The sequence below is a fragment of the Corylus avellana genome, chromosome ca1, assembly GCF_901000735.1.
Source record: "Corylus avellana chromosome ca1, CavTom2PMs-1.0".
NCBI lineage: Eukaryota > Viridiplantae > Streptophyta > Magnoliopsida > Fagales > Betulaceae > Corylus > Corylus avellana.
The window spans coordinates 43,285,498-43,299,347 of NC_081541.1; the positions used below are offsets into that span (position 1 = coordinate 43,285,498).

Genomic DNA, 13,850 nt, shown 5'->3' on the forward strand with positions numbered 1-13,850 from the left:
AATTTCTAATTTGATGCAATCTACCATTTATGTTAGGATTTAAGGCTATAAAAATACCAAAATACCCTCAAATTTTTTTTTTTAATGTGAAATTAAGGGTAAATTTGAAATTTTATAAAAGTTTCAGGAATATAAAGATCATTTCATCTATTTTAACGTTTGTTTAATACCAAACCCTAACAGAGTGGAATAGATTGCATCAAAATAAAAGTTCGATGAATGAAATTGAGTGCTTTTAAACTTTTGGAGGGCCTTCTCAAAACTCTTGAAAATTCGTGAAACTTCTGTGAAGTTTCCTTTTTTATTTAAGGTTTTCGAGGTGGTCTTTGGTAGATGTTGCCCAATTATTAGCCACTTAACGAGCTTTTGTTAATTGTGCCTAGGCTACTTATTTCCCTATCAGGCTCAATGACATTTATAGATATAAAAAGAAGCCCCATCAAATAGAAAAAAATTCTTCGGATTATTTACAGTAGATGTCAAATCTTTGTATATGTTGTTTGTAAAAGAGTTGAATCTATAAACGTCCATTGTCAGCTGATGCTATGATATATAGATGGGACAAAAAAAAAGGATAACTTTATTTAAGTAATTAGAAAAGGGTATTATAGTATGGTCAACGAAGAGTAACGAATGAAAAGCATAGATTTTGGTACGTTGTTCTGAATATGGTTCAACTAAGATACCCATTGACCATATTCACATTAATTAGCAGTCATAATCACGTTACAAAACACAGATGTTGACCCACTTAGCCTAAACACTATCTAATGTAACCAGAGAGGTTATTAAAAAACCAAAGTAAAATGTTCAAGAAAAATGAGATCAAAATACCCAAAAAAAGGATGAAACAGAAAATACGGTGTAGAGAATACAACCAAATACTAGAAAATGAGTCGTCAACAATGACCCAATCTTCTCTGAAGGGCTGCAAAAAAAAAAGGTAACTAAAGCAAAGTCAATGAGTACAGAAAGGGACACAAACCTCGGAAGGCCTCAAAACCAGAGAAGGGTTTATCTTATGATCACTTTCGAGGCATGTGCAGAATGATGTTTTCATAAAATAAATAAATGATAAAGTTATCTGTAAATATCGATGTTATAGTTTGCTAATTTTCATAGATGCCGATACTATGAAATAGGGTACCCCATGTGAGAGTATGGGCATGCCTTACTCATTAGGGCAAATCCTGAATCCCACCTGTTCAGATAGATAAAGCCTATACCATTTACTATATATACCACATATATATAATTTGTAACATGTCTACTTTGAATAAACTTTAATATAATAGAGTTAAGAGTTTATTGTATTAATTATATATTAATCCATGGGCTAGGTTTATTGCTAGTAAAGTCTTTAGATTTGTACCAAACAAAATATATATCTAGTGCAGTCTTTGTTGGGTTTGAAAGTTGATGGGTCAAAAGAGGGCTTTCCATATTTTGTAATTTACCATCATATATTCAAATTAATAAATAAGAAAAAAGATACTAAATTGCTGCTCCCTTTAAGAATTGGATAGTCAACTCCTCAATCTTTTGATCGAAACAAACCTATTGGTAATGCAGATGGGTAATGTAATAGCTAGGTTGATGCAGCTTACCAAAAAAAAAAACAGTAGTTGACTAAGGGTGATAATTTCTTTTTAGTAGTTAACGTGGCTCCAAACACATGCTGACATATGTTAATAGACCGTAAAAGAATTGTACATTGGTGTAGCATTACTAAAAAAAATGATAAATATATATGGGATGTGGATTATGAGTGTGGAAAGGGAAATGATTCTTAGGGGTTATGATTCAACTCAAGTATATGATATATTCCTAATTTCAAAAAAAAAAAAATGTGAAAAATACATATTTTCTTAATAACTTAAAATATACATATTATTTTTAAAAGCTAGTTTGTAAAAATTTTCTACAAGAATTTAATTATGTCCCAAAGAAAACGCTTAGCTATATATGTTGTCATTCAAACCTTGATTGATAGTGATCCAAAAGACAATATATTTGAAAAAGGGTTACATATGAGGGGACCAAATTAATAAACTTTGAAATCTTGGTCCTACGTAGGTAGTATTTATTGAATCTAGGACCATCAAGTTTAGGTCGCTCCCTGAAAACCTTTATGGCTTTATTAATTGAAATAAATGTAAACTTGGTCCTATAATTTGAAGTTTTGGCAATTCATTTTTTGACTTTTAAAAAGTGATTAAACATACACATCCTAAATTTTTATCGCGAAACCCTTTATGACTTTGTTTATTGTGTGCATAGAAATTCAATAAATATAAATTATCTCAACGAAGTTTAATTGAAGATTTAATTAAGTAACTCTTTGGACCTACAACAAAGGTTAGCGGAAATAGGATTTTCTCAAATTTTTAGGGTATATTTTATGCTTAATATTCACTATTAGATGTGTAAACTATAAAATAAATCTTTTTCATTTAGCATGCATGAAATGATCCTGCTTGTATTCTTTATAAAACTTGACTGGCCAACTACCAACCTCCAATATTGCACCATATTCTTTGAAGATTGTCCACAAGTCACTTGTTTTACATTCAACATATATATATATATATATATATATAAAAGCTAACTACAAATATTGAAAATGTTCACATTGAAGAATATGAGCTAGAATCGTATATTTTATTTATTTATTTGTTTATTTTTGTCTTTAATTAATAGTCGGCAAATTTTTCAAAATATTCAATGATTTCAATATTCGACAACTTTAATTTACTGTCCGACATACACATATTAAGGCAAAACTCTGGGAAGTTTGGTGATATATCCGGTCATTAGACTAATTATATATATATATATAGACGTCTAAGAGTAGATTCTTAATGTCAAAGTTGAATATATTTTCCAACTTTAATTTTATGGGGAAGACTAGCTAGAATTAGCGGAGATGATAGAGGATCTAGAATTAGCTTGACAACCTGCAAGTCCACTTTTCCTGCTACATTCATTAGCTCTTTCATAGTTTTCATTTTCATTAAACTCTCCCAATTTCCTTTTTTCAAAGGAATATTCTTCTAGTTTTAACCACATAGCTAGAGTTATCCAACCACTACCAATATTATATTGCTCCTTTCTTTGTTGTGATTCTCTAAGTTTATTTATTGCTGCAATAAGTCTTGTTTTAAGCATATCGGTCTTTAAATTGTCCTTATAAACCGTAGTTTCAGACAGACTAGTTTGTAATTAATTTTTGCCCATTTCAGACTACCAATTTCTTGGTCAATAACCTAGAATTCAATGGGTTGGACCATTTATTTAGTGTATTTCCAATAGATCTTAAAAAAATAATAATAATAATAATTCTATTTAATATGCAGCTATATATAAGACTGTCATACAATTGAAACTACGTGTCAGTGACGTGACAGTAAAAATCAGCCTTTGACATGAATAGACAAGGGGCTCGTAAAAAAAGAAAAATTAAGGACCAATTTTCACTATTATGTCGTCTCAGTTGTCTGACACCTGTATAACAGTATGCAACCCAAAAAAAAAAAAAAAAAAATCTATAGCTATCAAAGGTTCATAGGTATGGGCATATTTGGAGCAGCAAAATTGGCAGTGCTCCACAAGAAACCAAACATAACCCAACACGTTTTTCTCGTATATATTTAATTAATTAGAATGAAATAGATGTAAAAGTGTTTAAAATATTGATGACTGAGATATGCATAGATCATTCAAATTTCGAATCAATCAAAGCTGACAACCCTGATCTTGTCATGTGTTTTTTAGTCAGATTCTGGAACTTCTTATCCTGCAAAGGGGTTTAGAAAAAGTCACCGACTTAATCCCAATCAAGAATATATATATATAGCCAAAACTCCGGTGCTCATCATAAACTATATGATTAAATTGTTTGATAAACTAACTGGATAAGAAATAGAAAAACTTGTTAACTTTAAATATGTGATATGTTTAACAAAAAAAAATGTGTTGGCAAAAAATCCGGTTGTTTAACTGAAATGAATGATAAACGGTAAAATTAATGTTTGAATTATCCTAAAAGGTTAAATTGATAATTAAAAAAAAAAAAAAAAAAAAAAAGGTGATCAATTTAATTAATAAAATTGATCAAACTTTATTAGAAATTTACCCAACTACTAGACAATAGGTTCTAAAGCCTTTTGTTCTACACAACTAGCATGTGTAGACTAGTTGCCTAGCTAAGCCAAGTGGATAAAGAAATAGGATGGAACGATCTAGAAAAAATGACCATTTAATTTGGAGCTTCGTAAGAATCTCTTATAAAACTCAGTTTTATCTAATACGAGTAATTCACAACTATCTTTATAAACCACATATTCTATGTAAACTACCCTCATCTTTCAAATATATATGAGATTGGAGTGTTACATGAGATATCTTATATTCAAATTGTTTGTTAGTTGTGAGAAAGCATAACATTATGCAATAGCACTCCTAATTATATATCTTAGTAGCCATAAAATGTGTCACTAGTAAACAGTACTCTCAATGAAGAATATGCTCTTGTACGCTAAGATCTAGAAATATTTCAGCAGATATTTCTTCTTATTTCTCCTTAAAAAGTCGATCCCATTTCATCACATTAACAAGCAACTTTTTTTTTTATATATACTTTTTTCCACAAAAAAATCAAAATTCATTTCTACTTTATATCAAATTAATCAATTCTGACTCTCTTTTAGGTGAAGACTAGAGTTAATCATTGTTTGGGTGTTAGCATTACCTCTCTTGTTGGTGGCTGACTGAGTTTTGGGATTTATCAAAACATTAGTCTCTTGCTATATGGTTGGTTGTATTGTATTGGTTAAGGTGGGCAGATTAACCGATTAGCGACCGTCTACTGAATTTGACCAAACTGATATTAACCATAACTGATAGTTATCGGTTAAAAATTTTATACCGATTAGCTTATCGGTTGGTTAAAGGTTTGTTATCGAAAACCGTTATAACTGTTAAAAAACCGATAGTAGGATTTTTATTGAAACCAAAACGACGTTGTTTTAGTTTCAATATATATACCTCTTTTTAGTCTTTTCCCCTAACCCTAACTCCAGGCCCCCCTAACCAGACTTGCACCCCAACTAATAAATTCTGCATTCAAAGCCCATTTTTCTGAGCTTAGACTTCTAGGTGTCTGATCTCTGTCTCTGACCATTTGTATTTGCAAAGATGTTGGGGAGCGTTTGATTCATAGATCTTCTTGTTTTCTGGGTTTTTTTTTTTTTCATTCTTCAAAAAGTCGTGAAATTTTTGAACACCCTCATTTAGATCTTTGGCCTGATGAATGTCCATGCTTCATTTGTTAGCAAAAAAGGTGAATTTAATATAAATTTGTTAGCAGAGATGCTTCATTTTGTTAGCAAAAAAAATGTGAATTTAAAAGCCCACAAAAACCAGTTTAACCGATAATTTTCAGTATAAATTCTTATCGGTCAGTAATCGGCTAGGAAACCGATTAACTGATAGTTATCGGTCGGTAACCGAAAATGGCCAAAACCAGACTGGTATGACCGATAATCACCCTTAGTATATGTGTTGTCATCACCCTTTAGTTAAGCGTTGAAATCCAAAACCCTTTTACTATTTGATTGCCCGCTCTAGTATAGAGGCTCCTCTATTTTCCTCTCTCTCCCTCCTACTAAACCTATTTTCCATTCCACCATTCCCTACTCTTCTACAACTCTCTTTCTTTCTCTACTCTTCTACAACTCTCTTTCTCTCTCCTCTTTATATCAAAAAATAAAGACTAGGTTTCGGAGTTAGAATTTAGTCGGAAATGGAAACCAACCTCCACTCCTACCTCCGAATTTTATGAGAAACTAAAACAGGACAATACCCTCGCCTCTGCCTGTCATCAAAAGCCTACCTGCGACGGTCAACAGCAAGTCGGCTGTCAAAAACGCCTCTGCTTTCACAACCCTATTTTTGGGGTTGCTTGATTTGTTCAGTCCTTGCCTTTGTTTTCTTGATTTTCTTCATCTATTTCAATCAATTAATCTTATTCATCCAAAAAAAAAAAGTCCTTTTGCTTTTCTATTTCTACTAGGTCGCCATGACAATGATGCTAACCACCCTCATATATATTTTATATCATAATTACAATCATGAATGGCACAAGGGATACGCATAATATTCATATTATTCAAGAAAATAAGAGTATACAAATAAATCTGAATGTAAGGTACCTCTCACAAGAAACACTCCCACATACGATTAATTACCCAATAGAAAAGTGCAAGCACGATTGATAATGATGATCATTGCAAAAGATAATATAATAATTAAGAACAACATAAAAATAAAAAACACAAGCTGTATACATTTTACTGATCACTCAAACTTTCTGGAGAATATTATAAAATTTTCTAATATTTTGCATCTTTTAATGATCAAATTTCTCCCATCTTTCAATTTCCTTAATTTAGCAAGATCAATTACTCACAAAGGCCATATATTCCTTCAATTCACAAGGAAAACAAGGGTATCTCTTCCATGAATTCCCATGCAACTTGATCATCTTTATCACTTTATCCTTTGTTGATGAACTCCTTCCATCTATATGCAACAACACCAAAAGCTTCTTCACAGATCCATAAACCAGCATTTCCTCCAACACCCTTTCTGTTGGGTGAAAGCTAGAAATCACCCACAAAATCTTCACCACCATCTTTGTTGCTGTGGTGGAGACATGCAGCATTCTCTTGGATATTGCTGGAATTCCCATCCCATGCTCCACCAAGGCCTGCCTCCCTTCTGCACACTCACATAGCAACTTTATCAGCACCAGCACTTTCTCGCATTTCGATCTGTTCGAGTCCGGCAAAAGCTCGATGAGGACGCAAACCGCGCCCGCTTCGATCGCCCGTAACCGGCTTTTCTTCGACGACCCCAGAATTTCTATCAGAACTTCCAAGGCACATGAGCTTGCCTTGGTGCATATCTCATCAGAAACCATCTCCAGCAATGCCTTGAAGAAATCCACATCTTGAATAACAAAATGCCAATCATACCCACTTTTTGCCATCTTTTGGAATATTGTAATTGTGTAAAGCCTTGACTCAGCACTTCCTCTTTGAAGCATGATTGCCATGGACTTCATAGCTTCTTGCTTTGACAACAAATCAAAGGTTGTTTTTTCTTCCTCGGAGAATGGGAGATTTTGTAAAACTCCCATGGCCTCCTCACAAGCTCTAAACGCAATGAAATCATGAGAGCTCTCAAAAGCAACTTGTACAACAATTTCTACTAGCACTTCAACTCCCTTAGATTGAATAAAATCTGCCTTTACAATCTCATCACCTTTCTCAATAATCGACCGGAGTTTCTTCAAGGAACTCACCTTAAACGGCGACGTCTTAACGGTGTTGAGTAGGCACAACATGTCATCATGGTTGATCGAAGGTTGTCGTGAATATTGCAATATTATTGCTTTGAGGGTGTGATTCGGCGTGATGTCGAAATTCTTGATGCTTTGCATGGTGGCCGGACACGTCTTCTTTTTGTAAGTGAAGAACCATTTCTCGATGTTCTTCCGTTCGTAGCTGACGCCGGTGGAGATGGTCACCGGATCTTTCATGAGCTCCATGGAAATGGGGCAGAGGAAATCTGGTAAAATCTCCATCGTAGGATCTCTGCTTTCCTGGCCTCTCCTTTTTTCAGAGGATGCTGGTAGGTTATATAAAGAAGTAGAAAGTCAAAGTCAAAATGTAATGAGTGCCTTTGCAAGCTGTTAATTAAAACATGGAAGCAACAAGGAAGCTTACAGAAATTATCCAACTTTTGAATTTTTATTTTTTTTCCTTTTTTGCTTTTTAGATTCATATATACATATTAATTAATTATACTGTCTTGCTGCCACTTGTAAACACCTAGCTGTGTATTTGACCCAAGTATTTAATTATGTATTCATACATTTTGCCCAACATTTAAAGTTTATTTGACTTACATCCCTTCAAAATTTCATGGCAATCAATAAGGTGTAATTAACAAAAGCAACCAAGCTCATAAGAAAAACTACAATTTCTTTACAAACTCACTTGACAATATTTTAATGGTAAAAAAATTGATAGACAAATTTAATTGTTTAGTGAATGACACGGTAAGTATCATGTCAGTTTGTAAAGAACTTGTTGTAAAAATTGTAGTACTCCTAACGTCATTTAAACTTATAAAAAACATTAATGAAGGGTTGTGCATGTTTGACTTGGAATTTATGCATTTTTATTGCCAGGGATTCAAATGACCATAGAATGAGTTAGTTATTCACTATTGTTCTTACTTTGCAAATCAACCAAGTCTGGCTGGAATTATGTATATATATATATATATATATAAAGGTTGATTTATTGTTAAGGTACGTAGTGACAGATTTTTGCTGGTTGCAGAGTTATAATTTTGCAGGGTAAAGATAATTGGATGTGCTAAATAACCATTTCATTGACACCCATGGAATTGAATGAGATATATTGTGCTAGAATTTAAATAGCATGAATTGGGCTCATTAATTTGTAGGAGTAATTTAAAATCTTACCATCTATTGAATATAATGGTTATAACTTATGCCAGCATTAAAATGATCCATTATTTATAATAGGTTTCATTTATAGGCCAACCTTCATATATTGCAATATTATTTATAATGGGTATGTCTTTTTTTAAAAAAAAAAAAGGAATCAGTTCAGTCTCATTCATTGATAAACAAGCATAAAGCTCAAATAACACAGAGCAAAAGCTCTGAAGCAACCATATCGAAATTACGAGGTTACAAGCGTCAAAGATGACATATTACATTCCAGATTCAAACAAAATCCGCTAACCTATGACTAATTTTCAAATTAAACAACAAATCTGCGCTAAATAGACTCAAATCAATGCATATGTAGCTCTTATTCTTCGGCACTGAGGGTAGAGAACCCCAAGCCAAAGCTCATCTTCCTCAACTCGAAAACCAGGATAACGTTCACATCCACAACTCAAAGGTCTGGATCAAAGCAACAAACCCGAAGGGCATCAGGCGAGCAGATCGAGAAAGAGGACCGAGCATTATTACAAGCAAAACAAAAACGATTACAGGGAAATAAAACAAGACAAAAATAACAAAAAAGGAAAGCCAGACAAAATTACAAGAAAACAAACAACATAAAAAGCACATCAAGAGGATGACAGCAACCAGAAAGAAGAGTCGATCGCGCGCTCGCCAAAAACAAAAGGGGCGTTGGAAGCTCATCGCGGTGGGGGGCACGAGAAAAGGCCCAGCAGAGGACAGTGGGCGGCGGAGCACGCGGAGGAAATTGGCGGCGCACTCAAATGGAGGGAAAAGTTTGGGTGAAACCCAGAGAGCATCACCCACAAAGTGTACCTAAACAAGCAAAAAAAAAAAAAACAACAAAAGCAAATATAGAAAGAAACAAAAACAACTAGGGACCAAAGGAGGGGGAAGAGGCGGAGAGGAAGGGAAAGGAAAAAAATCACCCAAAGAATTAGGGGCATCAGATAAATAGGCTACCTCGCTAAGCGAAAAAGGGCGATGGGAGGGGAGGGGGGAGGCAGAAGAGGGAGAGGGGAGGAGGGCTGGAGGGGGAGAACAAAGGTTCTCTCCCTCTTACGGCTACTAGAGATGAAACCCTAGCAGAGAGGGGAGGGAGCTAGAGAGAGAGAATTAGTTGTGAATCCGTATTTATAATGGGTATGTCATAGATAGTGTTGGGGCCATAAAGTTTTCAACTTGTATCTTTGGCATTGTATGATGGAACATTTTGCTCCAAATTGATTTTATATCAATGACGATAACTCGTTTGGTCCCAAAAAAAAAATTCAAAATATGTCATTAGAGTTGCTAAGAAATACTTCACCAAGCAATAAAGGTATAATAATGTATGTACAAATTTTTTTTCTCTAAACTAGGTTGAAGAAAACATATGTCAGTTAATAGATTAAATTGAAAAAATAAAAATAAAAATAAAAATAACATACCAATTAAAAAAAAAAAAAAAAAAAACTTTGTCCATAACCGTTTATGAAATAAATGGTCGATAAAAAGAATTATTTTCACGGAGTTCCTCATTAATTGGTAATTAATTATCTCTACTAGCAGAACTAATTATCTAATAATGCCTAAATTAATATCTAAAATTCCATGTACAAATTAGAGATTTAAGCTAGCCAGAAATAGAAGTGAATATTATATTGGTGCACAAAAAAAATAAAGCAAGTTTGTAGGGACTATATTTCAAAACTCACAAAATTATAAAAGTAGACGACCGTTTAGGGTTTGACTTTAGAAAAAGTGGCCCACTAATGTGAAATGGATGAGATCTTAATTTGCGGAAAACATGCATGGCTTAATATTTTTCAAACTATTCATTTCTTTAATGAAGGAAAAATCAATTTTCAACTGTTCCCCAAATATTTATTCAAACCCTACATAAAGAACGTCGGCGAGGACTCCCAGGGTTTACATGTTCTTTATATTCTGTCATCTTTGGGCCGTTGAGCTGCCTTGCTGACTCTCTCTCTCTCTCTCTCTCATTTCAGGTGAGAATCTTACGCAAATTTAGAAAACAAAAACTGATGATATATATATATATATATATATTGAAAAAATATGTTGACCCAATTAATAATGTGTTTAGTATATCTATAATCTGTGTATATAAAAGGGTTATAAGAGTTGATAAGCTAGGCTTTAGGTGGTAGCTAGCTAAATAATCTGTATATATATATAAAAGAATCATTAATTAGAAAGTACTTGTGAACAAATTAAGCAATTAAAGCCTATGAGCTAAATATACCTAAATATATATACTAATTACAAGATTAAAGAAAAAGAAAAAAAAAAAAAAAAGAAAAAAAAAGGACTTTGAATACCCAATAGCCAGAGAATATTGGGTGATGTATATATATATATTTACGAGTTTATATTGCCGGCGTCCAATTGATTAGGGCTGGCAACACTCGACCACTTGGGTTCTTTCTTATATATATATATATATAAGATTCATATGGCTTAATGTGTGGAGAGCCACTCACCTTCAATTGGGTTTGTCCACATATATCGGCGTACGTGTAGATAATGTCACGTCATTTATAAAGCGATCGAGTCATCCGACAAATTAGATGCTTCTGGTTTTCTTCAATAAAGCTTTCGGGTCGAGTCAAAGCGGTGGATTGTGCCTATTTTCAGAGTTGGGGTAATGGTTGTTTCATTATTTTGCTGCTACAAGTGGATTACACGAATCTTCCTTTTGAGCACATAGACCAAAACATTTTTGGAGAAATCATCAACAAATTGAGTTTGATTATCGTTTGCAATGTAAATGACATAACACAAAGTTGACAAACAAGACTTTTGGGAGCCAAATGGAAACTGCCTAATTATTCAAAATATTGTATAAATTAATTAATTAAAGTGATCAATTGCAAACCCATCTTCATATATCAGTATTTACATGATATCCAGATTCGTACGCGTGCACTTAATTATATTATACATCATTAAGTACCTAATTATTACTAGAAATTATGAAAATTGGCCAAGAACAACCAATTAGAATAAATTAATTATATATATATATTGTATGCTTGTTTCTAGTTAAGTATAGGGCTGGCAAAACTTGACCAGTTTGCTATAGTTATGACCATGAACACATTATTTGCTAGCTATTAATATTTTCTATATATATATATATATATAGAAAATATATCATGCTGGCTTGCATCTGATCATGTTTCATGCTGGCTTGCATCTTGTGTCTCTAAATTAGGTCTAACCAATGAGATTAAACCCAAAGCAACAGCTTAGAATATTCAATGGCCTAATAGGAGGGTCTGTGTAAAAGGAAAAAGAACAAAAAAGACTCAGATATAAAAGGAGAAGAGGAAAAAGGAAGTATATATAATAAACATTCTAAAACCTAAATTTGTGTGAGTGCTAGCTGCTAGGGGTATTAGAACTCCCTTACAAATTAAGGTATAGTCCATACATGTGGTACTTATCACGTCAACCACTAAACAATTGAATTTATCTGCCAAGTTTTGTTGCTTAATTTTTCACCATTACGATATTGTTACCTGAGTTTGTAAGGAAATTGTAGTATACCCCATCCCATTATGATGATGCGGTATTGTCAATTCACCACTTGAAATTTTTTTCCTTTTTAATTAAGATTGATCTTTTTTTAAAAGATAATTAAGATTGATCTAAGGGTGAATAGAATTGACAATGTGAGTATACTATATATATAGCCTTCCTCTTTTCCAATTGAAAAATGATTTTTTGCGCGTCCATCTCTACTGAATTCGCACGCTTCATCCACCATTAATTATCAAATCAATAAAGAGACACGCGAGACGGATGCCATAATAAATAAATAAACATTTCTCAATCGGAATTGGTGTAGACTATAAATAAATTAAAGGCCGTCTCTTGGGATGATTTAATCTACAAAACCTGATATTTTAAGCATGATTAAAATAATAATTAAATTGAATATTTTAGAACATATATATATATATATATATATATATATATATATATATGTGTGTGTGTGTGTGTGGCTAGGTTGTAACAAGGGATCGAGTGTGGTCTGCGATATCAGTTAGGTCATATTCAGAATTAAGTAATAAATTTGTATTTTATATATATATATATATATATATATGCATGGTTAATTAATTAATTTCCTCCATAATTTATTATCAGATATATTACATCAACCTGTACATGATGGTTAAAAGAAGGTAGAAGAATCAGTTAATCCCTGGTCAAACATCATTATTCTGTCATTTTTAGTTTGATTAATTCATCAGACCAAGGGACGATGTCATCCATGTGGAGATAGAATAGAGTCAGAAATAGTAGGGAAAAAAAAAAAAAAAAACTTTAGTTAATTGGATAAATGACAAAGGGAGGAGAGTAGGCTACAATTGTTTTTCCTTATAGCTCTATTTGGAAATCTTAGGTAATCTATTAGGGCTTTGGTTTTAGTCAATTGGAATATGTTGTCTTTTAGCCAGGCTGTTGGGTAGAAGATATCCATGGATATCTTCTTTTTGTTTCTAGTTGTGATTAATTAGGTCAATAGTTTACACTATCATGATTTTCTTATAATCAGCCTGCAATTTCCTTTTCTTTTTTCCTATTACATGGGGTTTTATGAATTAAGATTGTTTGCAATTTGCTGAGCCAATTCAAACAACTCTACAGAGAAGTTTGATGGGTCTCACACTTCTGAACAAGTAGGCCTTACAATTAGGATTGGCTGCAATTTGCTGACCGAATTGCAGCCAACTCCATAGAGAGGGCAAATGAGTCTTACATTTCTGACTATTTATGATTCTCTACAATTTGCTGACTAAATTGTTGTCAATTCAGGCAGCTCAACAAAAAAGGTAGATGGGTCTTACTTTTCTGACTATTTATGTTTGGCTGCAATTTGCCACGGAGTTGCAGCCAACTCATCCAACTCCCCATACAGGGCAAATGAATCTCTCGTTTTTTGACCATTCGAGACAAGTGAGTCTTGCAACTATCTTCTCTATAGTCTTGCAACTGTTTGGTGCAATTCAATTTGCCAAATGAATTACAATCCATCCTTATCACGTGGTTTCTTTCTTTATAGGTCAGACAAAGTTGAAGTCATGGAGTTGGGTAGGCAGGCTCTCTCATTGGTGGTTTTGAATTATTAGCCGCACTTATGGGCTACACCAAAAAAAAAAATTCAAAGTCAAAGGGAGAAAATTGATGCATAATGATGTACGTGACCCCATGTGTGGGTGATTGTTAAACCACAGCACCAACACATAGAAACTTTAAGCGGATTCAA

At 33.2% G+C, this 13,850-nt stretch overlaps 1 protein-coding gene across 1 annotated transcript; it reads right to left on the reverse strand.

The window, feature by feature from the left end:
- Nucleotides 1-6,390: 6,390 nt before the first annotated feature.
- On the reverse strand, nt 6,391-7,650 carry LOC132167848 (E3 ubiquitin-protein ligase PUB23-like). Its single transcript, XM_059578883.1, has one exon. It carries the CDS (start codon nt 7,646-7,648, stop codon nt 6,458-6,460), a length of 1,191 nt encoding a protein of 396 aa, XP_059434866.1. The 5' UTR covers nt 7,649-7,650; the 3' UTR covers nt 6,391-6,457.
- Between the last annotated feature and the right edge of the window lie 6,200 nt (nt 7,651-13,850).

Excerpts from the sequence above, each read along its gene's own strand:
- LOC132167848 (XM_059578883.1), bottom strand. The coding sequence starts at position 7,648 with ATGGAGATTTTACCAGATTTCCTCTGCCCCATTTCCATGGAGCTCATG.